This window comes from Anabrus simplex, chromosome 1 (genome assembly GCF_040414725.1).
Source record: "Anabrus simplex isolate iqAnaSimp1 chromosome 1, ASM4041472v1, whole genome shotgun sequence".
Classification (NCBI taxonomy): domain Eukaryota; kingdom Metazoa; phylum Arthropoda; class Insecta; order Orthoptera; family Tettigoniidae; genus Anabrus; species Anabrus simplex.
In genome coordinates this window covers 1,046,845,907-1,046,866,214 of record NC_090265.1, presented here as the reverse complement: position 1 = coordinate 1,046,866,214, position 20,308 = coordinate 1,046,845,907, and the positions used below count along the sequence as shown (strand labels likewise).

Here is a 20,308-nt window from a genome sequence, read left to right as displayed (position 1 = left end):
AATTACTATAAAATGGTTTAAGAGACCAGTACTTACTTTGTCATCTGATGATGAATTTATCATGTTATTGATTCATTTAATAAATGAGTTAATGTTAATTCTTTCGATTATTATATGTTGACGTGTTATGTAGAATGTGTGTACTGTTATTATTGGTTTTGAATGCTATTATATGTTGCTCTTTTGTAAGGTGTGGGATGAGTTGAATCTTGACGAATAGTAACTGTGGATTGGGTGGGTTTTCTATAAATTGTATAGGTTAAGGAATCTGGATGTCTTATTATGGTTAGAGAGGGCCGTGTGCCCTGACTTCGCCACATGAAAGAAGCCATAATAAATAAATAAATAAATAAATAAATCTAGAAAGTTGATCTTTTGATCTTTTTCTGATTCCAGAGTAAATTTGATATGGGAGTCGATGCTATGTAGCCCTTGAAGGATGCTGGGAGCGTCTGTTGATTTTTCATTTATAATTGCTAGAACATCAACAACATCAACACTCCTCCGCCGTTATTCCATTATATGCACACTGCTCATTCCAAACAGTGCTTCAGAGTAGTGATTGAATAGCTCGAATGCTATGATGAACCAGTGTTTTACGTACCAGTAGCGGTAGTATCAGAAAATGTATGAACCAGAGAAATGGCATGCTAAAGAAGAAAGTTATCAGACTCCCCAGCTACTTCCCGCCAATATTCAGGCAGGCTGTTACTCTGTATGACCGGGAGAATTGGCCGTGTGGTTAGTGATGCGCAGCTGTGAGCTTGCATCCGGGAGATAGTGGATTCAAACACTACTGTTGGCAGCGCTGAAGATGGTATTCCATATTTTCCCCTTTTTCACACCAGGCAAATGCTGGGACTGTACCTTAATTAAGGCCAAGGCCGCTTCCTTAACGCTCCTAGCCCTTTCCTCTCCCATTGTCACCATCGTTCGGTGCAACGTAAAGGACGTTTTCAAAAAAATGGTAGGCAGCAGTAATCCTATCTATTGGAGATGAGTCGCAACAGAAGAGACAAAACACATCACAACAAAAATGGTCAATGTAATGTTATTGTTGTTCAATTTTATAACCTTTCTATATTGTAGGCTTTCACATTTAGTTTTCTTTCGACCCTGTGATATTAAGCCGTCTTATAAAATTATTTATAGCGTAGACTGTAGTTCCTTATTCTCCGACTTTTACATACCGATTTTCGTTAAATTCTGTTTACCTGTTTTCTCATGACTCAGCGATGATATGGACTTAGTAACACAAATCCAAATTCATGAATATCTCTGTGATAATAGCCGGTACTGTAACAATGTATAAGACATAAATGATTGGAAATTTAATACTATATAACTGTAGTTATGTAGTTTTTATCGATAGACCACTAATAACAAATATTTGAGAATTAAATTTAAGGTTTTCCGCTAAACTACCATTTTTCTCATCGTCAATACAATTATTTATAGCCTAGGTTATAGCGACTTATTCCCCGACTTTGCATACCGATTTTTAATAAGATACGACCACTAATAACATAAATATTTGAGAATTAAATTTTAGGCCTTCCCCTAAACTACCATTTCACTCAGTGTGAATAAAATTATTTATGGCCTAGATTGTAGCGACTTATTCCCCGACGTCGCGTACTAATTTTCATTAAATTCTCTTCAGCCGTTTTCTCGTGATTCATGCACATACATACAGACAGAAATTACAGAAAATTAAAAAGTGCATTTCCTTGTTACTGTGGACACTACTGATACAGAAATACCATCCTTTTTAAATTCTGAGCAATGTACAGATAAAACTCTTATTTTATATATATATAGATTGCATTGTTACAGTATGTGTTAAAAACATGTTCTATCACCGTGTGTACACACTGACTGAATGGGATATTAATGAGGTTTCTGTAGACTACCCAGCCCACTTTTCTGGATTCTGTACAGCAACCGCAATGAAGTAAGGGCCCAATATTCCATGACCAGACACTGTGCACTGAATAGGAACCTGCACACTGTTTAGTGGTTTGTGTATAATGACATCAATCGATCAATCAATCATTCAATACTGATCTGCATTAGGGCAGTCGCCCAGGTGGCAGATTCCCTGTCTGTTGTTTTCCCAGCCTTTTCCTAAATGATTTCAAAGAAATCGATAATTTATTGAACATCTCCCTTGGTAAGTTATTCCAATCCCTAACTCCCCTTCCTATAAATGAATATTTGCCCTAGTTTGTCCTCTTGAATTCCGACTTTATCTTCATCTTTCCTACTTTTATAAATGCCACTCAAACTTATTCGTCTACTAATGTCATTCCACGCCATCTCTGCGCTGACAGCTCGGAACATACCACTTAATGTAGGATGCTAAATGGTTTATTTTGTCACCTATTCAATGCATATAAATTTTATATTTAGGAATTTATTTTAATTCCGCTTGTTTGTTTTTGATTTTGAAGTAAAGGAACTTGGTGCCTTCTATACTTTATTCCATTTGATATGTCTTAATGATGCGATATTACAACATGATGACGGACATGACTGTTGCATGCGTAACCATTTTCAACAATACAAAATCATCTGACCAATCGGTAATAGGCTTGGAAAGTGCCAACTTCAATTAATGAAATACATTTGCAAAAATTAAAAGTCTCTTCATAACATCTTGCCCCCCTTGGAAAGGAGTTCTTTCAACTAACTATTGTAATCTTATACCTATTGTAAAAATACTTGTTCTTAACATATGCATTAATACAAAACTCTATACATACATATTTTTATCATTAAAAGAAAATAATATTGAAATTATATCGTTGATGAAAAATAACACAAAGTTAAAGATATCACAGGAAATCTTGAATTCCTTGTCATCCCCTTATGGGAAGAGGGCATATTTTCTTGATGCTTCGGGTGAAAGTTCCACGAGCCATCCAAACAGTGACAACCCTCACCTCACCATCTCGTCCGGGGTGAACTTGAACTATCCTACCTCTGGGCCACTCTAGAGGAGGGATGTTGTCCTCAATAACACCAAAGAATCAACATCAATACGTCGATTGGTATCATGCCACTTGACGCGTTTTTGCAATTCCTGCAAGTATTCTCGCTGCCATCTCTGCCACAACCGCTGCCAAATTTTCTGCAAGTGCTGCCAACGTGACAAGCGGTTATTGGGTTCTCTCAACAAATCCCTTTGCACGGGTTGCACGATCGAGTCACTTAGAAGAAAATGTGCTGGTGTTAAGACTTCTAAATCATTTGGATAATTTGGCAAGGGAGTAAGGGGATGTGAATTTAATACAGCCTTTATATTGCAAAGAATAGTGTAAGTTTCTTTGAAAGTTAGCACGCGTCCCTGTGTTTCAGTCAGCAGATGTCTTTTCATCATCTTTACAGCTGCTTCCCACAATCCCCCAAAGTGGGGTGACCGGGGAGGAATGAAACTCCACTGTATCTGCTGCTGAACGAGTGAGGAGGTAATGTTCATTGACCCCTTTTCCAAAAAGGACTGCATATCTTGTAGTTCGTTGGCTGCTCCAATGAAATTCTTCCCATTATCAGAGAAAAGCTGCTTGCACAAACCTCTTTTCGCCGTAAAGCGTTGCAGTGCAGCTAAGAAAGCTTCGGTCGTTAGCTCCGACACCAACTCCAAATGCACTGCCTTGGTACTGAAGCATGTAAATACAGCTACGTAACTCTTGTAAGTATGAATGCGGACCCTTCTGTAGCTTTCTCTTACAGATATTGGACCTACATAGTCCACTCCTGTGGTAACAAAGGGTCGAACAACTAACGTAACCCTTTCTTTTGGTAAATCTGCCGTGCGTACCTCTGGAACTGTAGGATGGTAACAAAAACACCTCTTGACAATCCTTTTTGCTTCTCTTCTGGTGCTGATAGGCCAATATCATTGTCGAGTTGCATGTAGCAGTTGCTCTGGGGGACAATGCTTCAGATGACTATGTTCATTTTCCATGATCATTCTGGTGATGTGATGATTTGCTGGTAGAAGCACAGGATGTGTCTGTTCTGATGTTAGCTCTGAAAAACGAAGCCTTCCTCCAACCCTAATCAGTCCGTCACTATCCAGAAACGGACTGAGTGACTTTAGAGAACTCTTCTTTGGGAGGTCTTGATTATTAATTAAGCAATGTAGTACTTGAGGGAATGCTTCAAATTCTGTCCATTTGACTACCTGTTTCTCTGCTTTACAAGTTTCTTGTATTTCTAGTGAACCCTTTTTCCTTTCTGGCGGTTTGATTTTGTAATTATAAATGTATCTTTGACAATATGCTACTATACAGCATAATTTCGGAAATGACGAGAATTTATTAAGTAGAACGCTGGTTGATGTTGCTGTCAACGTAACTGCTGTGACGTTCAGCTCTGGTAGTTCTGTTTCAAATTCTTCTGACTGCTCTGGTTGTTGATGTTGTGTGCGAAGCCAAGAAGGTCCACTCCACCACAGCTTTTTATCTTTGAGTTCTGCTGAAGTAATTCCTCTTGAGAGAAGATCAGCTGGATTTTCAGTCGAAGGAACATGCTTCCAGGTGGTTGCATCAGTGGCTTCTTGAATCTTTGCAATCCTGTTTGCCACAAATGTCTTCAGCAGCCTTGGCTCAGTGTTGATCCATCCCAAAACAATTGTACTGTCACTCCATAATCTGATCTGACCAATTTTTTCTTTCAAAGCACTCACTGTTGTTTTGACAAGTTGTGCAAGAAGAAGGGCTGGCTCCAATTCGAATCTTGGCAACGAAATGGTTTTTAAAGGAGCTACTTTCGTCTTCGCACAAAGTAAATTGGAAATGTAGAGACCACTTTGCGTTTGACAAACTGCATAAATGCATGCTCCAAAGGCCTTCTCTGAAGCATCACTAAATCCAAACAAATCAAAAGAGCCAGAGCTATTCCCAGGATTTATGTTTCTCATAATTCTGATGTTGTTCAGTCTTTCTAATGACGCATAATACTCGTTCCAAATCTGAAGGTGCTCCCCGAGACAATGGCTGATCCCATTCAAATCCATCTACCCATAAGTGTTGCATCAACATCTTCCCTTTGATCAGTACTGGACCCACGAGTCCTAGTGGATCAAAAATCTGTGCGATTTTGGAGGCGACTTCTGTTTTGGATCTTGGTGACTGCTTTGCCAGCTAAACTCGAAACTTAAGGCAACCTTGTGCTGAGTCCCAGAGGAGTCCAAGAGTCTTACTAGCTTCACCTTTGTCTAAAACCAGTGAAGTCCCTTCGTCGCTTTTGCTCTTCAAATCCTGCAAGATCTCTTTGCTGTTGGACCTCCATTTCCTCAAATGCATTCCACCACTCTTGAGTATATTTTGTATTTCCCGCCGTAGCCCGATCACTTCTTCTAGAATGTCTCCTCCACTTAAGCAGTCATCCATATAAAAATCATCGCGAATAGCCTTTGCTGCTGCTGGAAATTCATTTTCATGAAGAGTAGCCAATTCATTTAGGCATCTCATGGCATGGTAAGGTGCCGATGCTCTTCCGTATGTTACTGTATTCAACTGATAAATCCTCGCAGGGGCTGAAGATTCCTCTTTCCACAAAATCTGCTGTAATGCTCGATCTTCAGGATGGATGAGGATTTGCCGAAACATCTTTTCCACTTCTGCCGTCATGACGTACTTATGGCTGCGAAATCTAAGTACAATGTGAAAAAGATCTCTCTGTAAATTAGGTCCTGTCATGAGCTTGTCATTGAGTGATGTCCCGAGTGATGTTTCTGCCGAGGCATCAAATACCACTCTGACCTTTGTGGTGTCACTATCTGGACGTACCACTGGTTGATGGGGTATGAAGTATGAATTTGGTGCATCTTGATTTTGGTTTCTTTCAATGAAGCTCATATGTCCTAGTTTTTCATATTCATTCATTAAATCTGCATAAGGTGTCTTGAGTTCAGGGTGTCTGCTTAATCTCTTGACTTATGATTCTAGTCTGTTTAGTGCGTGTTTTCTTGATTCTCCGAGGATGACATCTGGCTTGATAGGGAGCCTTACGATGAATCTACCTGTTGTATCTCTCAAAACGGTGTCCATGAACTGTCTTTCACATATTCTTTCTTCTGATGTGTAATGTTGAATCTCCGGAATTGCTTCTTGTTTCCAAAATTTCTCCACCTGATCTAATAATTGTTGATTGCTAATTTTCATGTATGTTGTTGTTGATCCTTGTTTGTTCTCAAAAACTTCACCACCTATAATCCAGCCTAATCGAGTGTTTTGCAGAGCTGGTTGTCCTTCAGCTTCATTCTTGGGTGGACCTATGACTATTCTCCAATAAAGTCCTGCACCAATTAACATGTCTATGTCTCCAGGCTTGTTGAATGTGGGATCTGCCAAGTGAATGTCCTTTGGAATAATAATCTTGTCCTTCTTGATCTCCAACTATGGCAATCGTCCCGTTATAGTTAGCAAAACTAGAAATTCTGCTTCCACCTCAAATCCGTCATTCCTTGAAGCGAGGTGTACTCTCGTGATCCTTTTTGTTTCCACTTTGGAAGAATCTACTCCAATGATCTGTGTGTTTGTCTTGACATTCGGTAAACCAAGTTTCTTATACAGAACTTCCTTTATTAGATTCAACTGAGATCGCGGATACAATAAGGCTCGGCATGTCATTCTTCTTCCGTGAACATCTTTTACATCAATTAAAGCTGTTGACAAAAGTATTTGTGATGTTATTCCTTTCGCCAAGCTCACATTGAGTGAAGCAGGTGAATGCTGAGATTCGACACACAGGTTTATGGGGACTTGATTTTCTTTAACATTTTGTTTCTGTTTGTCATCTTCCTCAGCATGTAAAAGTGTGTTGTGAAGAAGTCCACATTTCTTGCATTTTGATCCTCTGCAATTTCTTGCAATATGTCCTGGTTTCAAACAGTTCCTTTTTATCGAAGCAGTTTTCTTCTGTCTTCAACTGATCGTTTAATTAATTCTTCATATATAAAAATGGGGTTACTTCCACCACACAGATTACAGCCTGCCTGAGACGTCGTCATAACAACTTTCTTGCTAGGTTGTCTGTCTTTCGGATTTGCCTTCGTGTTCAATGCCTTGGTTTTGTTATGATTTAAAAGCATATACGATTGGGAACACTCAGTTAAAAATTTCAAGAAATCATCCAATGTTGGCATCTTCTCTGGAGTGTTGCCTTTCACCCTTTCCTGCCAATGTCTTTACTCAATGAAATCCGGCTGCTTCTTTGCTAGATGAATAACCAATGTGTCCCAATATTGAACCGGTTGCTTCATTGCTTTTAATGAAGCGATGTGAGTTTGAATATGAAATTGAAGTTGCTTGATTGATTCAGAATTGTTCCCTTTAAAAACTGTATGAAACTTGAAAAGTTCATCTAGATGTGTCTCGATTATCATCATTTGATTATCATATGTATCTACAAGCAAGTTCCACGCACTTGTGTAGTTTTCTTCTGAAATGGTAAAACCTTGAATGACTTTGCGTGCCTCGCCCTGCAGAAGACTGATATTTTTTTATATTTGTTAGTTGTTAGTTGAGTATCATTATGAATGGTTGACTCAAAACTGTTCTTAAAAAACAACCATTTTGTGAATTTGCCGTTGAATTCCGGTAAATTAATTTCTGGTAATTTATGTATTCTTCTGTTATGATGTTGTGGAACTTCCTGTTGATGAATGGCGTTGTTTACTGCCGTGTTCATTTGAGCTAGTAAATTATTTTGAACATCCTCTGCTTCATCTATTATCGTTTGCAGTTGTGTAACTGCGCTGAAGTAAATAGATTCAAAAAGCTCTCGCTCTCCCTCACATTCCTCTTGAAACTGTAGTGCAGCTGTTTCATCAGTGATCTCTGTTTCCTCAATTTTAATTTGTACTTCTTCAAAAGAATTCCATAGCTCTTCACATTTTTTAATTCTAACCTTCGCCTCTGATTTTGACGTGTCAGCTGTAATAGACTTTATTATTCTTGTTAACGTGCCTTTTACTCAACTACGCGATTGTTTCAATTTAGTTAGTTGCGACATATTGAAATTAATTGAAATTATGCTGTGTAAGTTCGAAGGGATTGCGTGAAGGTTATGTATAAATTCAAAGGAATCGTGTTGCTGAATTGAGGTTATATGACAAAGGAATATGGATCTTTTATATTTATGACAACAGGAGGATCCGTGGACTTCAATTATTATTTTATTATTATTATTATTATTATGTTGATCACTGTATGTTTATGTTACGAACATGCACTAAGGGAAAGAGGCTAGAATCTAAGTCGAAGAGTAGCGTATGTATAGCAAGGATGGTGTATATGTCAGAGAGACTCACGGTCGCACGGAGATTCTTACACTGAGCGGCGAGAAGAATGTAAATCTTGAAATCTTGTCTTTACTTCTTTGTATGTACGCAACATCGAATCGTACTTGCCTGATTACTGATTTATGCTGCACTCCGTTGAAGTTGTTGGCCTCAGCGGTCTGATTTTCGTTATGAACGAGAATGCAATATCCGTGAATGATTCCACGAATTCGAGATGTGTTGTATTTTTACTCCGGTGCTTAACCTCAATTGCGACGCATTGTTTTCATTTCTGCATTTCACTTTGCATGATCTTGCTCGTACTGAATATCTCAGGTTATTGAGAGCCGTGCTGTTGGGCGCCAATGTTTGTTTGTGATTTTGAAGTAAAGGAACTTGGTGCCTTCTATACTTTATTCCATTTGATATGTCTTAATGATGCGATATTACAACTTGATGACTGATATGACTGTTGCATGCGTAACCATTTTCAACAATACAAAATCATCTGACCAATCGGTAATAGGCTTGGAAAGTGCCAACTTCAATTAATGAAATACATTTGCAAAAATTAAAAGTCTCTTCATAACACCGCTTGAGACATGTTTCACCCTTCATTGAGGGCATCATCAGTCAAATTACCTCCTCAAGGCAAAAATCAGGTACCTGATTAGTATTTAACATGCATAAATTATTACACATTACAATGGGAAAATTAAGTACGAGAAACTCTTGTACAACGGTGATGGTTAAACAATATAAGTTTAAAGTTTAAATATAAGTTTAAAATTTAAGAATATTGACAGAATTAAATGTTGTAAAGATATGTAAATAATGTAAATGCACTGTGTGGCATTTCTAAATCCCCACTTCAGCTACAAAATTATTGCATATTCTTGTTGACCTTCAGAGACAAAGGAACAAAATTGAAGTCTCAGATAAATTGGATTGTCAGGAGGAAGAATATTGGACCCAGTATTCTTCAATATCTATACAAATGATTCACCACTTCCTGTTCCTCGCAATAAAAGCAGCCCTAATTATATTAAAAACCTTCCTTTAAAAAATGATACAACTTTCATAGTGGGTGGGATGAAAGAAAGTTGAATCATCTGGGGTGTAACTGGAAAAATTCAAGAAATCATACATTTTGATATGTGCCAAACCACCTAAATTATTTTGCTAGGGGCAATGTTGGTCTTCTCCCTTACCTTATGAAGCAGTGCTACATCATCAGCCAGGAAGCGTAAGGCCTAACTGGTGCTCCAAGCTGCAAATATTTATAACTGCTGGCTTAGCTCTTTGTTATTTTACAGGAAAGTAATCTTCTGCAAAATGATATAAATTACCTAATAAATAGGTTTGGCTTTCTGACATTCCACTTTCTAGTAATGGTTGTAAAGTTATATCCATAGAGCATTAAGATACCATATATTTCAGGAAATCAAGTAAAGGTAAATATAATCCATACATGTATTGTGACATTTATGGCTGTTATTCCCTTTAAATTTGAATTGTTTCTTTTGTTATGTAGGCATCTTAACCCATATCTGCCCAAATTATTTTTCTGTGGAATATTGCGATATATTTCGTAAGTAGGTACAGTTGTTTGTAACCTAAATGAAAGGCTTATGATGATTTTAGGTTTCATTAACATATATTTTCGCGGAGATTTACCGTGTCGACATATGTCGACAGTGAGCATGAACGGGTAGGGTAAGAGACATGCTCAAAAAAGGAACTTTTCTTCGCATTTTAAGCTTATATGAATGTAATAATTAATCAGTTAGTGAATATTAGTCACATACTGTAAGTGTTGAATAAGCAGAAAATATTTTAAAAACATGATTCAAAACATAAATGAGGAACAGTTTCGTCTCAATTTAGAATGCATACTATTTCAAAACAAAAGGACAATATTTGTATGTTTATAGTACTTGTTATACACACAATACCAAATTTTGAGCAAGTATGATCACTCTGAAAATAGCAAAAAAGGAACACTACGAGTAGAATTTCATAACAGTTTAGTCTGCGTTTTGAGGTTACACTCTGTTTCTCTTCATCCAGTCTGGTTTAGCGTGAGTGAAATGACTCGAAGCAAAGGACGTGGCGGCCAACATCACATTCTTGCACTGTTTCCTGGCAGTTTTACCACAGTGAGTGCACCGTACTTCCTTCCCTCTTGTTTGGAGGTAGTTGGATACCCCATCGGAACGCACTTACGGCAACACGCGTGAAGATACTTTTGTACTCGGTCTTCATGCTTTAGGACGCGTAGCGGCACGTGATAGGATATATGTCCTAACGATGTACCGTGTGAAGCCGAGAAGGTCTAAATTTTCCTCTATGCCCTTTGGGGTCAAACGGTAAAGTTGCCATGCATTGTCCATGGAGACGTTCAGAAGGAACGCAATTAGAGGTCGGTACCATTTCTTGTTTTTGATGCTGATGCGGTAACAAGATACATTTTGATCCAATCGATCGACGCTCCCCATGTGCATATTATGCAGAATTATACATGCTGGCTGAATTACTGTTATATATTTCATTTTAACATTACCATTGTACCATTTTCACTTATTTTTGAACACACTAGTTCAGCATCAGCCCGGAGTTGATTACCAGAGAGTCTGTTTATATCTCCACAAGACTCATCATCATCACTATTCCCATCACTATGGAAAGCATTTTCAGGTTCTATGTATATATTAGCATCTAGGATTGTGATTCCTCTAGGATGATTACGATCTACTCGACGGTCACTCTGAGAAGAATAAATTAAAATTGTGTATCAGTACTGAGGCAGTCGCATTCGCGCCCACTGTCAACATATGTCGACGTGGATATTTTTTGCTCTGCTAGACAAAAGCAACTATAAATCAGCCATAAATGAATTCAAAATCTGTTAAAGGCATGTTTCGTTATTACGTTTAACACAAAAGTCCGATCTTACTTTCAACTATAACAATATTATAAGAAAATATTACTCACCGTGACGAAGCTTCATCCTCTTGAGTGTATACGGAATGATATTTCATACGCAGCCACGCGATAAGGCGCGAAAACAAGTGATTCTTGTTTTCGTGCTGTGCAGTAAGTATCAAACTATGAACTGTAAACAATGCACCTCAAAAATATTATTCAGGTTTACCGATATAAGATCGACAATATTCAGATATCAACGTCGACAAATGTCGACAGTGGGCACATATGGGTTAAATGAAGCTGAAAAATAAATATTCACTTACAGTTTATTATTATGATTGCTTATCTCACCTTCATATGGTGTGTGTAGTATCATTCTTATTTCATTTCATAACATTTCAAATAATTGTGACTTGTCAGCAGTTCTTGGTACCCCTCCAAACCATAGTAATGTTCCTTAGTACATTCACATATTGCATTGTTCTCTCAACTACTTTACAGTAAGAAATATTTTTGGACATTATCTTGAAATACAGAATGATCCAGGTAAAATATGGGACTTAAGCAAAGCTTATTGTTCAACAGACCACTTGGTTAAGCTGGACTTATATTGTGGAAATCAGAAATCAACTACCAAATTTCTGCTGATTGGCCTCAACAGGTAGCCTGATATTTTTAAGGATAAATATTGGTCGATCAGATCATCCTGAAATCGTAGGTGCTTGACGTTAGTAAACTAACGATCCTAACCATGGCAAGGTTTTGTACCTTGGCAGCCAATGCTGAAAAATGATTGTGCACTTCAGAACAGATGCTACCTAAATTAGCCATTTGATTAATTTTATTAATTTTAATGTTGCTTGACAAGATATATGAATGAATGAATGAATGATCTTCAAAATTATTCATGTTCCACTGCATTAAAAAAAGCAGTATGACTTTGATGTATTATGTTTGCTTTGCTATGAATATATGTTAAATTACTGTGGGGCCGTCTCAGCTGATGTGTTCAAAATTAAATGTGCATATATTTAGTAACTTTTTCTTTCTCATGTGTATATATTCCATTCTCTTTGATATTGACTTCATAATCCTGTGAATATTCTCTGTTGTTATGATTCATTCATCCCATATATCTGGTGAGAAAATCCTCCTTTAAGTACCCCATTTATTGTTAGTTTCTCTTACTCTTTAATAGTTTTTTAATATGTTTTGAGAGAAGAGTTTTGTTGAATGATTCTAGCAAGTGTTTTCAGCATGCCAAACAACAGCCCTTGCTCATGTATTATGTTAGTGTGGTTTAATGATATGCTCAGTTTGCTTTTATTGCCTTTTCACTTGCTGTATTTTCTGGTTGGTATTCAATAGAACAGTGAGAGAGAGTGCCCGCACACACCTTTTTCTTTTTTTTTTTAACTTGACCGTGATTACTACATCTGTTTTCTTTTTGATTTTCAGACCCATGGACGCGGTCCCTAAACACGTAGTTAGGTATGTTATATCTTTTTTACAATTCTTATTAAGGTTAAGTTTATTTCTGTAGTAGTTATGATCTGGTATTAAAGTTTGTTAAATTTTATATTTCTGTGTTAATCTGTTACTGTAACAGGTTATTTAGTAAATTGGTATACATGTTCACAAGTGCTGTTGCGTATTTAAATTCATATTTATTTTAAGAGAATTAAAGTATAAGGTAAAGGAGGGTAAGAGTACGCAGACAGATAAGAGTGCGCAGTGGTTTAATTCAGCTATTGGTAATGATGCTGATAAGGATTTGGTGGTGCAGCATGGTAAGAAGTTGCTTACTGAGTGTTTTTACCAATGAGTTAGAAGCTCCATGAATTTGGCTGTGAATGAGAGGTAAGATCCTGTTTTGGATACTTTCATTGTAAATTTGATCACTCATATAATAAGAGTGTAACATTTTCGAGTGTAAATGGAGTGAATTATAATTTTCATATGATAAGAATTGTGTTTTCATGTAGTCCATGCTACTGTGTCAAAATCCATTATAACGCTAATTCTTCTGCCATCTAGCGAGTTTTATTGCTACACTGAACTGAACAGCCAAGAGTACATGCCACATTTGAAGCTGTGTACTTTTGGACGCCTTCTGAAAAGTGATCAGTCCATCATTAGTTTTTTTATTGTAGTTTATGTAATCGGGTTTCTCTTGGCGAAATGTTAATTATGATTGTTATTATGATCAGTAATATTATCTTTCAGAATCATCGTGGATAAATACAAACGGACGACGGATAGAAGCAATTTTACTTAGGAGATGTTTGAAAAAACAAAAGTCCTTTTAAGAAAAGAGAGGCTCACATGGCCAAGAAAATGGGAGTCAATGAAGCTACTCTTCAGAAAAGGCTAAAAGCAGCGAGTATTATCTTTAGGTGCCAAATTAGTTGACATACTCTAAAGAGTCCGATGGGGAAAAAATACATAGTCATTTTTATTGTCCTTGCAGGGTACGGTTCCACAATCATTAGGCTGATTTAAGAAAGTATTTGATGAATCCATGGAAAGTGAGCTGGCGAGACAAACATATTCAAGACTTGGATTCAAGATTTCATTAAATAACTAGAAAATGGCTGATGAAGGTGGCATATGATTTCACGGACTTCTACATCCTTTCAACGAAGAAAGAAAGCAAGCAGGCAAGGATTGGGTAGTAAGCTTCTGTAAGAACCAGGGCTTTTCTCTTTGCACCCACAAACAGTGTAGTTAGGCAAAGCTATGGAGTTTAACAAAGTTCAGGCAAGTAGATTTATTGTCAATTTGAAGGACTGTCTTGAAAGATTCCAGTTTCAACCACACCGAATATTTCACGTAGACGAGACAGGAGTTTCCACCATTCCAGACCAAGTCACCTAAGGTTTATGTGAAAACTGATAAGAGAAGAGTTCACAAAATTAAGTCTGGGGAGAAAGGTCAGATCATTTAAGCTGTTTTCTGCATAAATCCAACTGGCAATTACATACCAGTGGGTCTTATCTTCCCTAGAAAATGCATGAAATTAGAACTTTCAGAGTGTACACCCATAGGCACGCTACCTATGATTTCAGAATCTCATTATATGAACACAGAGCTTTTCTTGCAGTGGATAAGACACTTCGTTAAGACTTCTGCCGATGGCCCTGTTTTCCTCATTCTGCACAATCATGTGTCCCATTGTTCTCTCCCAGCTGTTATTTTCTTTAGAGAGAATCACAAAATTCTTCTGTCTCCGCCACCTCATGCAAGTCACATGATACAGCCACCGGATAGGGTAATCTTCACTCCCTTCAAGATGATCTACGCTGAAGAAGTGGAGAAATGGTTCTGTTCTTATTCAGGGAGAGCTGACACTCAAATACAGATATCCGGACTGTTTCAAGTGGCATACAATAGAGAAGCAAATCCTGAAAAGGCTGCACACTCATTTTCTGCTATGAATATTAATTTTTACCCATTCAACCCTAATATTTTTTCTGAGGAAGAGTTTCTTTGCGCAGAGGTCACTCGTGTTACAATACCTGAAGAGTTCAAAGAAGCCTCGGTAGAGAGAGAAGCTATGTGATTGACCTCAGATGTGGAAAGAGCTGAAAGATGACTGAAGAAACAGGAAACGATAAATGTAATGGATGTGTTAGAATTAGTGTGCTTCACCCACTGCCAAAGTACAAGAACAAAACTCACACCAAAAGGCCTGAAATTCTGTCAGGTTCTCCATATAAAAATGCACTTGTGAAGAAACAAGTAAAAAAGGAGGAAGAGCTTTGTAGGGAAGAAGAGAAAGGACTAGATCTAAATCTGAGAAGAATGAGAGAGGAAAAACCCTTGCGAAGAGCTCAACTAGTCCAAAGCCTCTACTTCAAAGGTGGCCAAAAATGAGGAATGCGTCTGTCCTGGTTTTTGTGAAGTGCAGGATGATGACTGCGTGCATTGCAATGAGTGTTCTGAGTGGTGGCACGAACTATGTTCCTCTTTCAAGGGCAAAGTTCTTTTGTTTGTTACTATTGTTAGTTGTTTCCGGATATCTTAGCTGTTTTCAGATACTTGTTTTTTCACTGGGTGTAGTTAAAAGCTGTTTTAATTTTATTATCATATATGGACAGTATCATTTTTATTTACGGGGACCATTATAAATAAAATATTTGACATGTGTACTCTTGGCCTCTGTAAAGCCCACTCTTACCCACATAGGACAGCCAAGAGTATGCATTTCACAAAAACTATTAAAAATAAATAAATGTAATTGTATGTAAATGTTAATATGTTCCAACTATTTATTAACATTGTTTGATTGTTTTACTTTCATGTGGTGCAGTTTCATGAATAAAAGTTAGCTTAGTAAGAAAGTTATTAACCAAAGTAAACTAAGTGTGTACTCTTATCCTCTTTTACCTTAGCTGTCCTTACTGGTTCAGGTTATAGAGTTTGTCTTACTTGGTTATATTGATTTAATTATATTATTATTGATACTGCTTAACCACATTGTGTGTCCAGACTTATTTTCCACATTATAATAAAAATAATTGTTCTTATACCTGTTCATCCTTCATATCAACTAAGAGACACTATTCTTTCATAGCAGTCCGCATCAACTCAACTTTTATAATGTGTCTGCCAGTTTCCAAATACATGACGTAGGCCAATCTTTGTGATACATTTCACGATACAGTTCTTTAGCAGTACTTATGAGTCCTCAAATGGATGGCCATGTGGTTCCGACATGTGTGAAGATGATAGAAGAAATTCACAGGGGACTAGGTCATGCTGTAGTTCACAGGGTATGTTGAATTTATCCCATGATTCCTTTCCTTGATTTGCCTCTTGGGGATCTGCATTACATGATGGTTTTTCCACGACCCCTTTGAAGTTGCGGACATTGAATGTTTCTTTGCAATGTCCCTAATCAGTTTCACAAACATTGATGTGTAGAACTCCGCTGTAACTGTAGTGTGCTGAGAAACTGCATGCTAGTAAACCATTCCCTTGTAATCAAAGAAAGGGAACAGTCTCCATCCATCACCATACCAGCAGATGAAATAGCTTTCCCCTAATTAATGTCGGAGAGTCAGCCAATTTCTTTATTTTGCTGGTATGTTTTCCTTCTGGGTCGTAGTGGTGCACTCGTAACTAATCACTGATGATAACCTCAGTTTGTTCAGAAGTCAATAGACATGAAACTCAGGGTGGGCACAAACAAGGGCCCTTTGCAGATAGAGATGCATAATTGTGAAAATGCTGCCATATGGCATTCCTGGGATTTAGCGGAGTTTTTAATTTTTTTCTTTTAAATTAATCAGCCAGGCTAAATTGACAGTCACAGCAGCTGTCTTGATGTTGACTTCAGTGATAGCAGGTGGAGAAACACCAGCTTAATAACAATGAAGAGCCTTCCTTCTAGAAAGCCCTTGGGTCACATAAAGATTGTAGCACAGGGCAATGAATGGTTACCATAAGTTGCAGCTAATACATGTGTTTTAAACAAAAATATGTTTTACTGCAATGACCTCAATTTTTTAGTATGTGAATTATAAATAGTGCCATCAACAAAGATCATTGCTGTCAACTAAGGATATGATGGTGCTGCCACCTGTAGGTATTGTATGTGAATCCCTATTCATTACAGAAATGGAAGCTGTGGGGTGAAAAGCCAATCTCACTCTTTCTTGATCAACCTTTGTATTACTGAAGATCCTGTAAGAGCTGTGTAATCGTTTTCCAAAATATTTAATATTTACAGTTTCAGTAAATTCAGTCTTGTTTTAGTGGACATCACCAATCAATTGTTTCATACAATTTACAAGCTATAGATCTCTGAAGTTTTTAATATACTTCAGTGTATCTTATCACCTGCAGAGAAGTGATGTGCTTAGTGTTATTCCTGTTAATGTCTAGGACAATTATTTTGTTAAACTACAATTTACAGATTGGGTGTAAATAGTAATTAGGTTTAAGTGTAGTTTTTAAGGTAGTAGTAGATATATTTAAATATAACAAGAAGAGCATGCATGTATCAGTATAATATGAATACAATAAATGTTTACTATCTCATCAGTTCCAGATGATCCAGAACTAAGGAATAGGAATATCATATCAGAGTTAGTGTTATTCATACCTAAACTTGGTTACCACATAACTAGCTCCCAGTCTGAGGGTATGGTCAATCTTACCATGTACTGTTCTCTTCATCTGGTTTCACCATGCACTTTCTGAGAGGCGCAACGGGAAAATTCCATCTTCAGCCGAACCCTGAATATTCTAGTAACCCATCGTCGAGATGTAAATAAAAGGCCGCGGTGAATGAGGAGTAGTCGTAGTAGTGACGGAAGGTCGAGTGTGTGGTGGGTGTTCCACCAGTTATTGTTGGAGTTCCGTAGTCAGGCCAGTGTCCCATTGGCTTTAGAGTATCTGAGAGCAGAGTACGGTGTGTGTATTGCCTAGGAATACTGACTGGAGTACTTTAAGTTTGCTTACATGGAGTGAGTGATTTGACCTTGATGGCAGAAGTGTTGGTTGTCGTCTGTGCCCTGCCGGAGTCAGAATATTGTCGCGTACTGAGCAGTGTACTAGCTGTGTACTGCCTTGGAGTATTGTATGTGTACTACCGAGGATAGCGGATTGCCAAGGAGTCAGTGTGTGGAGCAGCTGTCGTGAGTGTAATTAGAAAAGTGTTAATGGTTGTAGTCGTGAGGAGTATTGTCCTGCTGTTTGACACTGTTGGGCTGTTAGTGTTTAGTTGTCAGTGTTAAGTAGTTCACTTTGTTTGGCTGTGTGAATTACTGGACTTTCTCTGAAGTAAAACCAAGGAATAGTAGTTGTTGATAAACTTAACCATAATAGGTATTTTATTTGATCTTGTATTGACTTGTCTAAATGTATTAAAGAAACTATTTAAAATAGTTTATGTTGTCCACCTTATCAATACACTTGTAATCATTGAAAATTTATTCTATCGTACATATTTCGGAAACAATATGCATTCCCTTCATCATTGAAGTCAAATCAAGGGAATGCATATTGTCCTGAAATATGTCTGATAGAATAAATAATTTTCAGTGATTAAAAGTGTATTGACAAGTCGGACCCAACATATACTATTTTAAATAGTTCCTTTAGTAGATAAAGGAACAGTTGTCATGTGTGTGGTGGTTAGCAGCCTTGTGTTCAAACCTCTGTGTGCGAAGTGGGTGAGCTTGCAGGAGTGAAAGTACAAGTAAGGCAAGCCTTTAAATAGGCAGCAGTTAGTGAGTTTGGTCATTCATGAGCGAATGGAATTTTTTTCTGTGTGTGTGCGCGCGCGCGTGTGTGTGTGTGTGTGTCTCTCTCTCTCTCTCTCTCTCTCTCTCTCTCTCTCTCTCTCTCTCATCCTGAAATAGAATAGAGCAATAAAACAGACGTGTTTTATTCATAACAATACATATGCGAGTACTTTATTATCTCGTGGTACTAAGGAGTTAGCTTGAAACTAGTAAGAATTTCTTTGTAGGAACAGCATTATTGGTTCAACTATGAGATCAAGCTATGCTTTTCTTATATGAAGGGCTGAAAAATAGTGGCATAAGTCGATGTTGGACAGTTTATAAAACAAAACATCTTTGCATTTGTACGCATAAAAAAAAACTCATGTTTTCCTAAAAGAAACATTCCAGCAGTGTATTTATTATTTAGACAACATTAATGTATCTGCAGTACCATCACTCATTTGTTTCACTTTCACTTAAGGGTGTAACTGGACTTGCACACTATAATCCTAAACAGATTAACAAATTATGAAATTTTCATATTCTCTATTATATAAAGCCATGTATGAAATGTATAGGATTGGGAAAATTAATACTTTATTGGACATAATGAACATAGAAAATGGTATGAATTACATTTTTAGGTAATGCTGAAAATTTTCTAATTACGTTAAATGTAAAAAAATTGATTAAAACTAAACATATTAAAAATAATGATTGAATGAAATCAACGCTTAACAGGTTCTTAGTCTTTCACTTGTTCCTCTTCTTCATCTGTCTGAGGCCCACGTCTTGAAGAGCTCTAGGTCTTTTTACATTCCTGAAAAAGTTGTAATGTACTGGAGGGATGTATTTTAGTAGATATAATATGCCTCTTTTCTTAACACCATTGATCTCCCGTAACCCATCATACATCTGTGCCTGATTGTAGATAATAAATTTCATATTATTCCGTATTGATGAGGAATATAATGTAAAACAAAAGCTAAAGGTTTCCACCTATTCAGTACTATTTATTGTAACCTTAAAAAGTTACATAAATTTGATGAAAATAGTTTCGATCTTGCTAGAGACCATCATCAGTCAAAATCAATAAAAGTTAAGGTAAGAGATGAATTTATCATGGCATTATACTTCATGTCCACCTCTGTGGTGTAGTGGTTAGCGTGATTAGCTGCCACCCCCGGAGGCCCGGGTTCGATTCCCGGCTCTGCCACGAAATTTGAAAAGTGGTACGAGGGCTGGAACGGGGTCCACTCAGCTTCGGGAGGTCAACTGAGTAGAGGTGGGTTCGATTCCCACCTCAGCCATCCTGGAAGTGGTTTTCCGTGGTTTCCCACTTCTCCTCCAGGCGAATGCCGGGATGGTACGTAACTTAAGGCCACGGCCGCTTCCTTCCCTCTTCCTTGCCTATCCCTTCCAATCTTCCCATCCCTCCACAAGGCCCCTGTTCAGCATAGCAGGTGAGGCCGCCTGGGCGAGGTACTGGTCATACTCCCCAGTTGTATCCCCCGACCAAGAGTCTGAAGCTCCAGGACACTGCCCTTGAGGCGGTAGAGGTGGGATCCCTCGCTAAGTCCGAGGGAAAAACTGGACCTGGAGGGTAAACAGATGATGATGATGATTATACTTCATAAATTTTATCTATAATTCATGTCTTACCTTAATATTAATTTTAACTGATGATGGTCTCTAGCAAGACCAAAACTAGTTTCATCAAATATATGTAACATTTTTAATGTTTCAATAAATAGTATTGAATTGGTAGAAACCTTTAGCTTTTGTTTTACATCATCTGTGCCTGCCCGGTATTTTTTAACAACCTCGACTGCACTTCTTCTTTGGGTATAAT

General features: G+C 37.6%; 1 protein-coding gene across 10 annotated transcripts in view; it reads left to right on the top strand.

Annotated features, from left to right (window-relative positions):
- The window catches only part of LOC136857939 (serine/threonine-protein kinase MARK2), a 677,731-nt gene that overhangs the window by 624,655 nt on the left and 32,768 nt on the right, over positions 1-20,308 (top strand). For all 10 annotated transcript variants that reach the window (XM_068225359.1, XM_068225361.1, XM_068225358.1 and 7 more), the window contains one exon: positions 12,680-12,712. In XM_068225359.1, the coding sequence (XP_068081460.1) occupies positions 12,680-12,712 (33 nt within the window). The remainder of the gene's footprint in view (positions 1-12,679; positions 12,713-20,308) is intronic.